Genomic DNA, 17393 nt, shown 5'->3' with positions numbered 1-17393 from the left:
CTCTTAATTTGATCACCCCGCCCGCCCACCCCGCCTCGGGCCTGGGCTGTAATTTTCCAAATAGCCATCTCTCATCTGCAAATAAAAGTTAAAATCAATCCACAGACACAGAATGCAGACTTCCTGTAACTCAATTTTACAGGGTTTCTCTTTGTAGAGCTGCCAGATTATAACCGATAAAGCAGAGAGAGAAAGAGAGACAGAGAGACAGAGAGACAGAGAGAGAGAGAGAGAGCGAGCGAGCGAGAGAGAGATCACTTGCTTCCTTGCTTCCTAAGCAGGGATTTGCCTGCGATGCGCGGCGAGAGGACTGCGGCGGCTGATTTACACAGTTGGCGCGGAGGAGGGGCCGGGGGTGCGGGGGGGACAAGCTGGCGGAGGCTCCGGCGATGGGCTGATCTGGGGGCTCCCGAGCGCCGCTCCCTCCGTGCGCGATTTGGGGGCGGCTGATGGCTTTGCATTCGGGCTCCAGCCCGGCGTTTCCTATATTGCCTCCTAGCACCCGACCTGGCGCTCCCAGTGTGCGTGCAGACGTTGGTAAGTAACGTGTAATCCGATTTTAGTTATTTCCTAGGCCATTAAAGTGGCACTTTTAAAGCAGGTCAGTCTTAAGCGATGCCGCCGCCGCGAGCGTCTCCTTGGCCTGAAACGTTCCGCGGTCCCCTTCCCCGCCCCCCACCCTCTTGGGCTCGAGAAGTGAGGGTGCTTGAATGGTGAGCTGTCAGGGAGCTCACTCTCTGCCAACAGGATCGCTTCACCTTCGTGCTTTGCCTGAGATCCCCCAAATCGAAGTGGAATTTGCTGTGTACAGCCATACTGTTGTATTTGTATCCTCTCTCTCTCTCTCTCTCCCTCCCCCCACCACCTTCGTCCTCTGGCCAATGCTGGGATCTGGGATCTAGTCGCCCCCTTGCTGCCTCCTTCCCGCCTCTCCCCACCCTCTTCTTCTCTCATTTTCACACCACCCACCCCAACTCCCACCCACCCAGAGTCAAGAGCAAAGACATCCGGAGAAGACGAGGGCTAGTTCCATCTCCTCGGATAGAAGGAGGCCTCGGGCAGGGACTGAGCTCTGAGTGGACAACCTTTCAGGAAGAGAGAAAGAGAGAGAAAACCCCAGAAATCGAGCCAGGGCTCTTGGGGACCGCGAAGCTCGCCACTGAATCGAGAGTACCGAGATTTTAAATCAAAGAACCCTGTCCTGGGACACTCACGTTGTCTGTCTGCCATCGAGGGCATGTAGAGCTGTGGTCGTGAGCTCCCTGTCACCGGCGTCGCCGCGCTAGGTGCGCGCCCGGCTCTCCCATTGGTATGCAGCGACCATTTGCCTGCAAGTCTCAAAGGTGGAAACACTTAAAAGGATTACAAGCGTGATTTGGTGGCCTTTCTGAAACTTGGTGGCCAGAGGAGGAGAAACTCAAGGCTACGGCATAATGGATACAATTCAGCCTCCCAGAGAGTTTGCGCCTCCCGCTGGGAAGCCCCTCGGAGCAAACCTCGGAGATCGTGAGCGCTCTGCACCGATAGGTACTCGCGGTCATCCATTCCTACTTTGCCTAATTGAAACCAGTATTTCTCGGTTGTAGGATGTATGTACATTGTAGAACAGAGAGAGTTTGGCCGCGGTGGCTTCTGTACGCTCACAGGTGCTAGGGGTTTGTTGCATTTTGGAACTGGATCATTTAGCTGTAAGGACGATGGTAGGAGGAGTGGTGCTGGAAACTAACATACATACCCTCGGACCCCTTTTATGGGGGAGGAAATCGTAAGTAACTCCAACAAATAGGCCAGGTGGCGGAGCGGAGGGCCCCTCCCCCAGTGGATCGCTAGCTCGTGTTGTAAAAGAGAGAAGGAAAACGACTTGAGCTTTTAACCATTTTCCATTTCTAAACAGACCCATTGTGCGTTTCGCCTGGCGATAGCAGATTAGAAAAGGATCTGTAGAAGGCTCAGAGCTCTTCAGAAAATGAATGATGCAGCATTTTAATTATTTGTTCTAGGGGAGATCGTTTTGCTTCCATATTGGAATATTTAATCTTAGATATGGAGAGATTAGTGGGCTGGAGATCAGGCAAAGGGGAGGGGGCGGTGGGAAGGGAGCACAGTGTGGAGAAAGGGCTTCTTGTCCTCCCCGTGGACAAACAAACGTTGCCTGGCGCTCACAGCAGGAAGAGGGGCTCAAGGCCCTTCATCCCCTAACTTTTGGAGCTCGTCCTATCGCTTAGACACGCTATGCTGAGATAAAGGAAGGCAAAAGGGTGAAATAGCTTTTAGGACATGGCCCAAATTAAGAACTTAGGGGGCTGTAGCTCAAGAGAGAATAAAGAATGATTGCAGAGAGAGCATTTACCGTCACTGGGAAGCTCAAGGAAGCTTCCCGGTTACCCATCGATTCCATCGCATCACCGGTTACGATAAGATCCGCTAAACAGTCACCGCCTCTGCACTTTGGGTACAGAAGGTGGTGTGTGTGTGTGTGAGGGGGGGCGGTTGGCAGCTGGGTATGGGATTGAGTATTGGCTTGCTCTGCTTCTGAGTTCAGGCTGTCGGTGTTCTGCTTCTCAGACCTATCTGAGAAACAGGGTGGGTCTGGAATATTAAGGGTGTAGACTTAGAGAATCCTGCCCGTCTGCTTACTTAAGTCTCTGATCGTTGTTTCCAATCTTAGCTACTGTGGAGCGGTGGACACAGGTGCGGCCATTTCAAATGCAAAATATCATGTAAATTTCCTATGACTGGCTTTTAAGCAACGTTTTGTTGAATTAGGTGACATGTATATTTAGAATGGTAAGAAACTGATACATAAGCTGAGGTTTTCTTTAAAATTTGGTTTTGCAAAAAGTCGTTTAAGGAAAGGCCGTCTCCACCCGCTAACTTTGAGCCCTTGGGCAACTGAGGTTCAGTCCACTTCTTTAGCGACCAGAAAGTCCCTCCCTTCCCCATGAGCTGGTGACAGGACTGGTGTGTGTGTGTGTGTGTGCGCGCGCGGGGGGTGCGGGGGGGGGGCATCGACGACGCACAGGTCCCCCTATGTAGGGGGGGCTCGTTTGCTGCACACTTGCCTCTCTCGTTTTCCCTCTAAGCTGCATTTCCTCCCATCAGGTAGGGCTGTAGAACCGTCAGTTGAGCCTTTAAAATTTCCTCTTAGAGCGTTCTGTGAACTATGATCTGATGTCCCCTCTTCACTGCAACATATTCCCTCATTCGCCCACCCCCATCCCCATGACTCCCTACCGTCTCCTTTCCCAAAGTATTACGGAGAAATATTTGAGCCCCCCGCCCCCCAAAAAAGGAAAGTAAAAGAAAACAAGGAAAGAAAAATAATAAAGACTCTAAACCCTGAAATGCTTCCCCCTATCCCCGAGAGGTCTTTGGTGGAAGAAAGTGAAATGTGCCATTGTCACCCAACTGGTCTGCGTCTCCTACCAGAGCATTGGTTTGTCTTTGTTTTTTGAAAGGTGGAAGCGAACACATGGCTGTTGAATTCAGGGGAAATCGAAGGCTTGAGCTGCAGCACAACAAAAGGATTCCTGGTGCAGAGAGATCGAAGCAAAACGCAGGAAAAACTCGGTCCAAGTCGCTCAGGTTGCCTGAGCTCTTATTTGGGACACCCAAGCAGAATCAGCTGGATTCAGCTCTTCTGCTTTGGGGACCGAATTTCCGTGTATCCCCGTCTTTAGAGGGAAGTGTCTGTCTGTGCTGTGAAAAGGATAATGTCGAAGAGCAGTCTTACTTTTCAACCAGTCTACACCAGAGAGAGGAGTTTTGGGAATTAGAGGAGCAAACCAGTCAGGCGGTGGTTCCCTTGAGAGTTAAAAGAAATAAGAAAAAGAAAAAAGTAAATGCCTATACCCTTCACCCCTCCCATGTTCTCCACCTTCCCCAGCAAAGGAATGTCTCCCTAGATTGTTCTCTTCTTCCTTCTTGTTTCTTATTTTGACAATTTGTCATCTCGACCCCTCCACTTATTTTCTCTCCCTTTAAACACACACACACACACACACACACACAAACTGTATAGTCAGGGCTTCCTAGTGCTCGCGCCCGATCCCATGCTAAGCGCGTTCCCCTGCTTGGAGTTCATTTTGGTGACGTGGAAAGCCGGATCCAGGGTTACAGCACATATTTAAAAAAAGAGAAAGCCAGCGCGAGAGAAGTCCGAGATTCTGCACTGTGATTGAGCCTGCTTTCCTCCCTGCCTTCCTCCCGCCCTTCCTCTCACTGCCCAATGATGTGCTGCCGGTACCCAGAGAGAGCAGCCACGGCGGCGGCGGCGGCGGCGGCAGCAAAGCTGGAAGCCTGCAGCAGCCCCTTCTCTTCCCTCCTCTATTGAGTGTGCCAAGCGGCAGTTCTGCATCCTAAAGAAGCCCATTGAAAGGCCTATTGCATTCCCAGCACGTCTCAAGCTTGCTGCCTTTTATTTTTTTCTCTTAGCCCCCACCCCCTCGCCCCCATCCCCCTTTGCTTCAGCTTCAGCAAAAGGAAGGGAGGGAGAGGGAAAGACAGAATCCTTAAACCCAAGCTTCTCCCCGCCCCCCCCCCCATGTTCTATGCTAAAAAAAAAAAAAAAACCTCCTGCAAAATAGGTAAGTCAAAGTCATCTGGAGTCTTTCTTGACTAAACCCCAGGGACCTTGAAAACAAGAAAAATATTTTTAAAAAAGAATGATGAAAAAAGAAAGAACTTAAGCAGATTTTAATATTTTATAAGGGAGACAGGGAAGAAGAATAACTGATACTGCAATGTAGCCTCATCTGCCTTCTCTCTTTTTTTTCATTTAATTGTTTCTAAAAATTGAGTACTGCATGCCTGAGGCAGGTTTCTCTTTGCTTTCTCATGGGCTCTCCTTTCCTTACAGCTGTGTACATTCTATGCAAGTGGAATGTGAAGATTCGTTCTCCCTTTAAATTATATCATTGTGTTTTAAGTTAAAGGGTTGACAAAATATTTCCTTAATGTATGTATCTATGTATGGAAGAAAAAGATATGCTAAAAACTCTGGTCTATTTTTATTGATTAAAAACAACCATTCAATTTTGATCAATATTTCAGAGACTCAGAAAGGGCAATCTAATAAAACTGCATTATTATAATTTATTAATGTATGCATCTTCATATACTGATGATATTAGGCAAGGAAAGAGAGACATAGAGGCAGGCTCTGTATTATTAGAACAATGCACTATATTTGTTTCTTCTGATTGAAAAAGAATGATGTCTTTCTTTGAAATGTCTTCATGTGATAGATCATTTATCAGCAGGTAAGAATCAAGGTTTCCAGCTTTTCTTGCCTTTAACTACCCACCTCTCCTCTAACCAGCTACCTGCCATGCTAGCTTTTTCCAGGGTTCCTCAGTTGATCTTGAAGGCACAGATACAAATTCAAAACTAAGCTCTGCAAGTGTTTAATACAGACACTCCCAGCCTCAGCAGCCTTTAGCTGTCACTATCTTTAGCTCTGACAATTGCATGGGCTTGTTTTAGAAAGGCTAATCACTCCTAATGGGTTTAAATAGCCAAATGATACACATATGTAGAAATTATTTAATTAATGGAGATGTTAATAATCTGAGCTTGGGCAAAAGGAGGTGGGGGGTATGGTGTGTTACTGAGCAGACACTATATTTAAGCATGTTGTGATCATTTCTTAAGAGAAATCTTAAGTTCTTCGGAGATACCACTCGTCTTATACATCTCAACATCTGATATTGGGAAATGGGCTCATACTTTATCATACTCTTTAATCTAATAACTTTGGGGTATGCCATGTCTTTTTATGAGTAGAAACCTATAGTTTAAAAAACATTATTGTTTTTTCCATCAGATTTCCGATCAGATCTATAATGGGCACCTCTGATATCAATGTGAGTTTTAACAGGCAAACAGGTGTAATCGCCAAATTGCCATTATTACTGAATCTGCCTGTACCTAAAAGGCATCACTGTAAACCAGTTCCCTGCTTGCTCTAACAGGCAATGAAGGTTGTCTCCGTTTGTATGGTATGCCCTTTACCAAGTATGGATTGGTTCAGGAAAATGTCATCGCATGGTACAATATTTCAGAGTCTCCTAAGTTTAAAATATAGGACATATTAAGCATGTTGACAGGTCGTTTTGAGTGTCATTTCAATAACTGCTGAAGTTTTTATATTACTCTTGAAAAGCCCCACATATAGGAGTCAATTATAATAGTGCGTATGACTAAAAGCTAAAAATCTGCATCTTTATTTCTGTTGCAGTTTTGTAATCAACCAGGAATGATGACATCTTCCATAGCTGAGATGCTTCACAGAGGGAGGATGTTGTGGATAATTCTTCTAAGCACAATTGCTCTAGGATGGACTACCCCAATTCCCCTAATAGAGGACTCAGAGGAAATAGACGAGCCCTGTTTTGATCCATGCTACTGTGAAGTTAAAGAAAGCCTCTTTCATATACATTGTGACAGTAAAGGATTTACAAATATTAGTCAGATTACTGAGTTCTGGTCAAGACCTTTTAAACTGTATCTGCAGAGGAATTCAATGAGGAAATTGTACACCAACAGTTTTCTTCATTTGAATAACGCTGTGTCCATTAACCTTGGGAACAACGCATTGCAGGACATTCAAACAGGAGCTTTCAATGGTCTTAAGATTTTAAAGCGGCTATATCTACATGAGAACAAACTAGATGTCTTCAGAAATGACACCTTCCTTGGCTTGGAAAGTCTGGAATATCTGCAGGCAGATTACAACGTCATTAAACGTATTGAGAGTGGGGCATTTCGGAACCTAAGTAAATTGAGGGTTCTGATTTTAAATGATAATCTCATCCCCATGCTTCCAACCAATTTATTTAAGGCTGTCTCCTTAACTCATTTGGACCTACGTGGAAACAGGTTAAAGGTTCTTTTTTACCGAGGAATGCTAGACCACATTGGCAGAAGCCTGATGGAGCTCCAGTTGGAAGAAAATCCTTGGAACTGTACATGTGAGATTGTGCAACTAAAGAGTTGGCTGGAACGCATTCCTTACACTGCCCTGGTGGGAGATATCACCTGTGAGACCCCTTTCCATTTCCATGGAAAGGATCTTCGAGAAATCAGGAAGACAGAACTCTGTCCTTTGTTGTCTGACTCTGAGGTGGAGGCTAGTTTGGGGATTCCTCACTTGTCATCAAGCAAGGAGAATGCATGGCCAACTAAGCCTTCCTCAATGCTGTCCTCTGTCCATTTGACTGCTTCCTCTGTTGAATACAAGTCCTCAAATAAACAGCCGAAGCCCACAAAACAGCCCCGAACACCAAGGCCACCCTCCACATCCCAAGCTCTATATCCTGGTCCAAACCAACCTCCCATTGCTCCTTACCAGACCAGACCACCCATTCCCATAATATGCCCTACTGGGTGTACCTGTAATTTGCACATCAATGACCTTGGTTTGACTGTAAACTGCAAAGAGCGAGGATTTAATAACATTTCTGAACTTCTTCCAAGGCCATTGAATGCCAAGAAACTGTACCTGAGTAGCAATCTGATTCAGAAAATATACCGTTCTGATTTCTGGAATTTCTCTTCCTTGGATCTCTTGCACCTGGGGAACAATCGTATTTCTTATGTCCAGGATGGGGCCTTCATTAACTTGCCCAACCTAAAGAGCCTCTTCCTCAATGGCAATGATATCGAGAAGCTGACACCAGGCATGTTTCGAGGCCTACAGAGTTTGCACTACTTGTACTTTGAGTTCAACGTCATCCGGGAAATCCAGCCTGCAGCCTTCAGCCTCATGCCCAACTTGAAGCTGCTATTCCTCAACAATAATTTGCTGAGGACCCTGCCAACAGATGCCTTTGCAGGCACATCCCTGGCTCGGCTCAACTTGAGGAAGAACTACTTCCTCTACCTTCCTGTGGCTGGTGTCCTAGAACACTTGAATGCCATTGTCCAGATAGACCTCAATGAGAATCCTTGGGACTGTACCTGTGACCTGGTCCCCTTCAAACAGTGGATAGAAACCATCAGCTCAGTCAGTGTGGTGGGCGATGTGCTTTGCAGGAGCCCTGAGAACCTCACCCACCGCGATGTGCGCACTATTGAGCTGGAAGTTCTCTGCCCAGAGATGCTGCACGTCCCACCAGCTGGAGCATCCCCAGCCCAGCCTGGAGAGTCTCACCTTGCTGGGGGTCCAACAAGTGCATCACCTTATGAGTTCTCTCCCCCTGGGGGCCCTGTGCCGCTTTCTGTGTTGATTCTCAGCCTGCTGGTTCTGTTCTTTTCAGCAGTCTTTGTTGCTGCAGGCCTCTTTGCTTATGTACTCCGACGGCGCCGGAAGAAGCTCCCCTTTAGAAGCAAGAGGCAGGAAGGTGTGGACCTTACTGGCATCCAGATGCAGTGCCACCGGCTTTTTGAGGATGGTGGAGGTGGTGGAGGTGGAGGTCGACCAACTCTTTCCTCCCCAGAGAAGGCCCCTCCTGTGGGTCATGTATATGAGTACATCCCCCATCCAGTTACTCAGATGTGCAACAACCCCATCTACAAGCCTCGGGAAGAGGAGGAGGTGGCTGTTTCATCAGTCCAGGAGGCAGGGAGTGCAGAACGTGGGGGCCCTGGGACACAACCACCAGGAATGGGTGAGGTTCTTCTAGGAAGTGAGCAGTTTTCTGAGACACCCAAGGAGAACCACAGCAACTACCGGACCTTGCTGGAAAAAGAAAAGGAGTGGGCCCTGGCAGTGTCCAGCTCCCAGCTCAACACCATAGTGACGGGGAATCATCATCATCCTCACCCTCACCACCCAGCAGTTGGTGGGGTTTCAGGGGTAGCTGCGGGAAGTGGGGGAGACTTGGCTGGGTTCCGCCACCATGAGAAGAATGGTGGGGTGGTGCTGTTTCCTCCCGGGGGAGGCTGTGGTGGTGGCAGTATGCTACTAGACCGAGACAGGCCACAGCCAGCTCCCTGCACAGTGGGATTCGTGGACTGCCTCTATGGCACAGTGCCCAAATTAAAGGAACTGCACGTCCACCCTCCTGGCATGCAATACCCAGACTTACAGCAGGACGCCAGGCTCAAAGAAACCCTTCTCTTCTCGGCTGGAAAGGGCTTCACAGACCACCAAACCCAAAAAAGTGATTACCTCGAGTTAAGGGCCAAACTTCAAACTAAGCCGGATTACCTCGAAGTCCTGGAGAAGACAACATATAGGTTCTAACAGAAAAAGAAAAATAAATTAGTGCTTTTTTTTTCCAAAAGAAAAAAGGAAAATAAAAGAAATATATCCCTTGCTCCCTTTCCAGTTGTCCCGATAAGTCCATTCTCACAAACTTTCCTGCCCTGAACAGAACTGAAACCGCATGATAACTAGAAAATACAGATGTATGCTCTCCCCTCTCAGATGTGATTTGGAGGAAGGGCCATACTCAGATCATTAATCAATGAAGTGCCTTCGCAGACTTTTGCCAGCAAATGTTATCATTATTTTTTTATACTGAAACTTGAGACTTTGACTGTGCCATGTATAAGGTATATTGGGGATCGTTGTATTGATCCTAATTAAGTAAAATTCAATGTGTCTTTTTATTTTCAGTAACTTTTTATTTTAGTTGTAGTTTTGTTTGACAGGGAGGGGGGAAACAAATTGACATTTGTGGCTTTCTTTCCTCTTCCCATCATGGCACAGATTCTGTACATGTATTAACAATGCAGTTTGCTGCATGCCTGGAAACTGCAAGACGGGGAGGGAGGGGGCGGGTCTTGCTCGAATGTTCTCACCCACTCTTTTTTCTCTCACACACATAACCACACGCAAATCACAAATTCCTGCACACAGTCAGGTCTTTATCCCTGCCGTCTCTTCTTTCTGGTGCAGGTGCACACACTCCACTCCTATTCAACCCAATCTCATGAGTTCGCGTTTGACCCATTCCTCTCCTCGCCACAGCTCCACCTTCCCTTTGCCTCTAGTGTACAGCTCATGACATCACTCCCACCACCCTGGGAAAAGGCACATTCTAGGCTGGATCCTACTGACGTGGAGGCCTGGGGGATGAACGGCAGGAGGCGCAGCCCTAGGGATGAGCACCCTCTTTGTGACACTTCATCCTAACGCCAAGATTTTTTGGAGAACATCTGCACTTTCTTATATATATATGATATTAAAAAAACATAAAAAAGCAACTGGGTATATATCACTAACAGCTTTGTAGGAAGCACTTTTAATGTTTTCTCTCTCACACACAAAGATTCAAAAGAAATGTGCATATATTTATTCTGTAATTTCAGTGATTATAAATTGTAAAGGTAATGTTTAATCATTGTATAGTGATTATGCGTCTGGTATAGCTTTCCTAATAAAAAGTTTTTGAAAAACATAATACATTATATATAGAGGATACAAAGCTTGAACCTTAAACTCCAGCTATGCCATGCCTTTTGTGCTCCCATTTTTTAAAAAAATTCTTTCTTTTACTTGTTATACAGAAAGCTAGTTTATTAACAAGTTTGATGCACTGTGATGTTGATAAATCTTATAACCCACCACCCTCATGCCATACCAGGATACAATTGGGAATTAAAAAAAAATCTGATTTATGTAGTTCACTCCTTTTGGATTATGAATTTCAAACTTAGTACCCCAATGATGCACCATTCTTCCTAGGCAGTATGCAGTTGAGAGAAAATAAAGTAACTAGACTGCTAAGAATTACAGGATTAATTAGAATGAGAGAATCAAGGATCCATGCATCTTAAGATAGTAAACGACACGAAGGAAAAGGAAAGTGAAAGTTATTCTTTCTAAAAATGTGCACTAAAATTACACACACACACCAACCAATCAAAATCTAAGGGCTTCGAGCCAATTTGACTGTCAGGATTCTGTTATCTGTGAAAGCTGTCACCGTTATATTTAGCTACTGACTTTTCCAACCACTTACTGCAACTGGCCCCAGTCATGCCTGAACTAAGACAGAGGATGCTGAGTTTTTCTTTCTGTATAACATTAAATGATGTTGCAGAATTAATCTGACCATAATCCAAGTTATCATCTATTTACATGAGAGTGAAACCAAAGAAAATCGGATTTTTAAGGTGCCAGGATCTTCTTTGCGGAGGAAACTAAACTGACACAAAGAAAGTCGAAAGCTTTGGGGCAGGCACTTATCTCATTGGGCCAGGAGAGGGCAGCAGAGCTCCAGAGATTCACCGATCCTGTAGCTGCAGAATTGTGCAGAGGCCAGTGTTCTCTGCTAGTGTTTCCTCAAGCTGCCCGTAGCAGAAATAATCATTATGTGTTGAATGTAATTCACCACGTCACTGATGCCTTACATCACTTTTTTTTCCCCATTAAAAAAAAGGAGACTAGCAGCTTCTAACGCTATGTGACTGATAATAAAACTAAGGCATTGTACTTAAAAAAAAAAGCTCCATGAATGTCTAGAAGAACATATTTAAATATCTCTTGATTAATTATATATGGGTATTAACATAGGTATGCATAAAGTGAAAAACACAAGTACATCAATATAAAAATGCAACTTTTCAGGGCTATATTTTGGAATTACTTCAGATGAAGAAAAGCCTGTAGACATGATTCACTATTTCTCTACATATAATACTAAAACGCAGCTCTTCTCATGCAAGAGGATCAGACCCACTATTAAATAGGTGTTGTTCTTCTCTGTTGGTTTATTCTCCTTTTCCTTTTCCTTTCCCATAAGTCACCTTCTTCATAGTTATCTCATTTTTCTTATTATTTCTAATCATCTCTCCCTCCTTCACTTGAAATCTTTTTTTAAGGCACAGAAAGTCAGTACTAACCTTTAAGTGTTTTAAAACCTCATCTATGGGAATCCCTCTAAACTAGTGATTTATCATGTCCCCTTTCCTCCTAATCAAATATTTTAGTGAATAGTAGAAAGCATGTGCATAATAAAAACTGAAAGTGCAAAGCTAGATCCTTCTGACGGTAATGACTTCCTTGATAACCATGCACATATTCGTAACATGGCATATTATACAAATCACATCAAAGTACAATCCCTAATAATCCTGGTGCTTCTGACATTGAAAAATGAGTGTCCAGAAACCATATCAAATTACAATATAACTTGATAATTAAAATGTTTATATTTTATTTATTAAATACAGAAAGTAAGACTGTCTTGTCTTAAATATAGGTCATAATTTTGCTCTTTATGAGAAATAACTTTAGTGAAAATAAATTTATATGGGAATGTAATTTTGTATTAAAGGAGATAAGTCTTTGCTTCCATGGAGTTTCTACCTCCTTGGCTAGGCCCCTTGTTTCAGCTGTGCATTAGAATTACTTAAGTTAGCTTTAATTTATAATACCAGATATGTTTTCTTAAAGTACTGTGAGTATTAATATAGATACTATGATTAGGATGTGATCTATGTTTTTGCTGTAGTAAAATGATTATTTTTGAGAGAAAGATTACTAATTCACTTCATAGTTATGATTAATTCAACTGAAGCAGACTCAGATCTGACATATATTTGCTATTATTCATTGCTATTTTATTAAAAATGACAGTAATAATATTTGAAAATAAAATGTATTGTCCCTTTATGAGATAGTGAGTGGAAAATAACAAAAAGTGAAATATTTGTTTGATTTAGTAATAGTTTTAACATATTATTTATCATATACAGTATTATTTATGTGGATGCATTCATGTTTTTATTTTAAAAGCTATATTATTTCATCTAATTGCAAAACACTAAAAAAAAATAAAGATGATGATCACCATATTTTAAATAAAAGTTCAGAAAGAGAGATTACAAAGAAAGCTTAATGACTGAGATTGAAAAGTTGTTTTATTCTTACCCAGGAATGTTAGTTTTAAACTCTTGATATCTGAAAAGAATATCTGGGTTTAATTGATAATGCAATTGCAGAACATAGGGACTTTTCTTTAACCATTGTGACAAATTATTTAGATACATTTCATGTAAATTCATGGTTCATACAGTCCTGTCCTTTTGCAATTATGTTGTCTAAGCCAATAAATGTCACACTTTTTAAAAATGTCTATGACAAAGGAAACATTGATGAAATGCTTCACAAAATGTGAGACATATAACGATTCAAGACAATATGAATGGAAATGGTAATAAAAGGACACTCCATCTTAAATGACTTGAGCTAGTTTAATTTGCGCTTAGACATTTATAATTTATACTTAGCTCAAAATCCTCAACTGTGAAAATTCAGGTGAACAGAACATAAACAACTATCAGTAATTTCACCATATAAATATTTTGTTTAATATATTATAGGCCTTTTAAAAGTAATAGGAGCAATAACGTGTAATTGGGCAATTGTGTGTGTGTAATTATAATAGCACTATTATATATGTATATACACTGTATATACATGTATATAGTTTGTATATGCTGGATTATACTTACATGTAAATTATGCATTTTTTCTCACATGTATAACAATTTTAGTTTTATGGATTTATTTTTCTTGCTTCTGTCTAGCTACCATCCAAATGAAGCTGGATGAAATTATGAGTCTTCACTTTGGGAATATTCACATGTAAAAAGTAACCCTGTAATTAATATTTCTGAATTTAAAAGTTCTCTTATATTCCAATTTGTGTCATTTTATTATTTAAGTCATAGGAGACAAATCTCAATCAACTTGTGATTTAAGTTAAATCCTCAAAGTAAAGAAACTAATCTTATAAATACACAATGTAAGTCAAATGAAAAACAAGTGCTCCTTTTTCATTTTTCTACTTCTAGAATAAATTTTACAGGTGGAAACAATTTCAGTAGCTTTATTAATTTGACAAGACCTTTGTAATTTATCTAGGTATGTAGAAAAAGTGAAATCTTGAAGGTAAATATAAAAGGAGTAAGGGCCTGTTAGGACATTCATCATCCTACTTTACTTCTTTTAATATCATCCCTCATTTAAAATGTATAATAACAGTAGTAATAAGAATCAACAGAGATGACCATTTTTACTATGCTTTTACAAAGTCTGAATCGAAGTAGACGACTTTTCCTATCAAGAAAGCAGGTGCACATCAGGGGTTGTGTTTGTGCAGAAGCAATGGTTTGGCTGGCTTCTCTGAGTCTGATAATATTTGTTCATGAAAATAAGATACATGTAATTTGTGAATATGTATCGTTTCCTCTCTACTGCATCGATATAAATGAATTTTCATATGATTTTAAAATTCTAATAGAAAATAACACTTGTGGTGAACTTAAAATATATATAGCCAAGGAGGCATTATAATAAATTTATGGTTGACCCAACTCCTACAATATCTTTGAACAATTATACACGGATGAGCATTAGTAAAAAGAAGGCATTCCTCATTACCACCCAGGACAAAAAGGCCTAATTAAATGTTTCTTTAGCATATTTAGTCCATCTACTTGTTTATAAAATGAGTAGCACAGTGAATTTATAGAGTTTGCTATGTATTAAACTGTATCAAAATCAAACAAACTTGATTAAAAAAAGTGTGCTAATGACCAGTAAAAACAAACCTGAATGCTTTATTTTCATTCAATTATAACAATTAGCAGGCTGTTCTCTTGATGATGAAAGGTACCACATTTCCAAAACTGTCTTATATGTGAATACAGGGCTTTTGTGCTTTTGACTACAAACGTTTGCGTATTTTACTACAAATTTTTAGATTTAGGGTTTATTTACATGATAGGAGATGGCATGATTTTTGGTAGTATTTAAAAAAAGTGCATAACTTTCCTAACCTGGGGTCTCTGGAAAAAGATGCTGAAGCAAAGATTTCATCCGATTGTATGGAGGGAAGGAAAGAAGTTCTCTTCTTCCTGGCCCTCTTCCTTTCATGATTCCTGACAGCCCTGCTTCTACTTCTGTTTCGGACTCAATACCAAGATATTCTTGTGACTAAGGGCACATTCACAGAGCTCAAATTAGGTGCCAAGTCAAGATCAAGGATTGATGAGAGTCCTCGCACCCAGTGACAAAATGTCCAATTCACTTATCTTTGTGCTTAGGCTGAGAAAATAGTTCAGCATATCTCCCTTCATTGTGAAACCATTTATAAGTCTGATGAAAAAAATAAGAACCTATAATAATAAAACTAGAACCACTTCCGCAAATCGAGAATCAGCATATGCTTTAAAAATATGTACCCTATCTTTAAAATCTCAAAGCCTTGCTTTTCCTTCTCTGAAATGCCCTTTGTCTTTGCCATGGCATCCAAAATATTGGCTTAATCAAAATTAAAATACAAATGTGAAATATTTGTATTAAGACCACATCCTCTTACTGGAATCCACACTTTTTCAGTAGTTTTTCTTTATTTACAATGTAAACTTTCTGACTATTCAGCTGTTATGTTGTTGCTTAGAATTCTAAGATTTTCCCCACCGGATTCTGGTAAAACAATTTATTTTAAAATGTCTTCCTCTTCTTCTTTTTTTGGTGTCTGGTAAATAGCTTTATAATGCAAACAAGTCTGTCAATATGTAAACTATTAACCGTATACTGTAATTGGGGAAAAAAAGAAACCCTTAAAGTCTATCTAAATTGGACATTTTATATGTATTAAATTGAGTTGGGATTTTTTTTTCCTACTTGTGCTCTTCTTCACCAGATTTGGATTCAAAAGTGAAATCCGTTCCTCTATTTCTAATTAACAGTTCATTAGATGCTTTACTTTTCTAACTGGCAATAAAAAGGAGGGGGGTATAGAAGATGTTCACAGGTATAGATAACCTGCCTGTGGAATGAGGCCCAGGAATCTCTCACTCTTCCTTCAGGAAGCCTTGCTCAACAAGGACAATGGAAAGAGAAGGGGAAAAAAATGCAAATCCTCTCCCTTTCTGAGGACCACCTGATAAAGGCTTTATGGAGAAAGTTTGAACTAGATTTTAATATTAACCTTTTGGTGTTCTATCTTTGGAAGAGTTTAAATTCCATAGTGGGTTCACTGTATTTTCTTGAAAATTTTTTTTTTGAGAAGATCAGCCCTGAGCTAACATCTGTCGCCAATCCTCCTGGTTTTGCTGAGGAAGACTGGCCCTGGGCTAACATCTGTGCCCATCTTCCTCTACTTTATGTGTGGGACGCCTGCCACAGCATGGCTTGACAAGCAGTGCTAGGTCCGCACCTGGGATCCGAACTGGTGAATCCCGGGCAGCCGAAGTGGAACGTGCGAACTTGACTGCTGTACCACCGGGCCGGCCCCACACTGTATTTTTCAACATGATTCCAAGCCACTCTACTTATCAGTTAACATAGTTATTGGACGTGAAATCAAGCCTTAACAGAAACTAAATCAACTACAATTAAAAGTAATTTTGAATGCAAAAGAAATTCCAAGGATATATTGTAGTAACAATGCATATTAAAAATTTAGCTTAATTCATGGTATAGATGTGCAAAATGAATTATGAAGTCTCCTTTTCCTTTCTTTTTTTAATTAGTAGTTTTTCCTGTACAAATAATAACTCTTCATTACCCCCTAGTTAATTTTTGGGCCATGTTAACATAACTTTCTCCTGAGCCTCATGCCAGAATTCATTTAAGAAACCCAATTATTAATATTTATCTAATAAAATTTATTAAAAATTGACTGTAATGTATCATATAATACATCCCAGAGCTATGACTATTCCAGAGCCAAACATATGCAGTTTAAAACATTTTTGATTAGCTACAATATTGTTCTCTGATTAAGATTTGAATTTTAATAGGATAAATGATACAGAAATTGCTCCTTAATTTGGATCATATACTATTCTCTCTTTATAAATGTGGATAACTGATACTGAACATTGCTCAAATGAATATATATATATATGGATTTTATTTACTAATATCTTTATCAAATAAGTGACAGTTTGCATAATGCATTACTGCACAAATGAAATTAAAAAAGGTTTAATTTCAAGGTTCAAAATAGCTAAGATATAGTGTGGAATGCTGAACAACATATAAAACCTAGTTGCTAATGTTTTATTTGTTAAATGAACCAGGTTTGGGTTTGACAGTAAATCATCCCTCATCTCATGTTAATTCAAACATGGCTCCCCAGTTCTGAGGAGACACCACATTCACTATGCCCATACCATTTCAAAGGAGTAAGTTACCATCTCGACAAATCACTGTGTCTTAAAGAAGGGAGGGTAAACATATTGATTCTGGGAAACTTTTCTGCAGACTACTCTCTGCCTATCCCAACTGCAACATGCACAGCTCTACTCTCATGTCCACTGCAAGGGGCATCATAGAATAATGGAAAGAAATATTGCAAACAGAAAGTGAAGAGAGAGAGAAGGCAATGTGTAGTCAGTTAGAAAAAGCTCCTGAGGTAATTCTGATATGCTCACTCATCAACCTACACTTTGAGAACTACTGCTCTCAGCAAGCATCTTTAGTT

General features: G+C 41.2%; 1 protein-coding gene across 3 annotated transcripts; it reads left to right on the top strand.

Annotated features, from left to right (window-relative positions):
* The first annotated feature begins 90 nt into the window (after positions 1-90).
* SLITRK3 (SLIT and NTRK like family member 3) lies at positions 91-14507 on the top strand. Of its 3 annotated transcripts, none has more exons than XM_001504565.6 (2): positions 91-537; positions 6239-13597. In XM_001504565.6, the coding sequence occupies exon 2, from the start codon at positions 6257-6259 to the stop codon at positions 9185-9187; it is 2931 nt and encodes a 976-aa protein (XP_001504615.1). In that variant the 5' UTR covers positions 91-537; positions 6239-6256; the 3' UTR covers positions 9188-13597. The 3 variants fall into 3 exon arrangements, with proteins under 3 accessions (XP_001504615.1, XP_001504616.2, XP_070098633.1); XM_001504566.7 differs by lacking the exon at positions 91-537 and adding an exon at positions 605-1527 and having other exon boundaries at positions 6239-14507; XM_070242532.1 differs by lacking the exon at positions 91-537 and adding an exon at positions 1026-1765.
* Positions 14508-17393: the final 2886 nt, after the last annotated feature.

Source organism: Equus caballus, chromosome 19, assembly GCF_041296265.1.
Source record: "Equus caballus isolate H_3958 breed thoroughbred chromosome 19, TB-T2T, whole genome shotgun sequence".
Taxonomy (NCBI): domain Eukaryota; kingdom Metazoa; phylum Chordata; class Mammalia; order Perissodactyla; family Equidae; genus Equus; species Equus caballus.
This window is presented reverse-complemented; position numbering and strand designations above follow the sequence as displayed.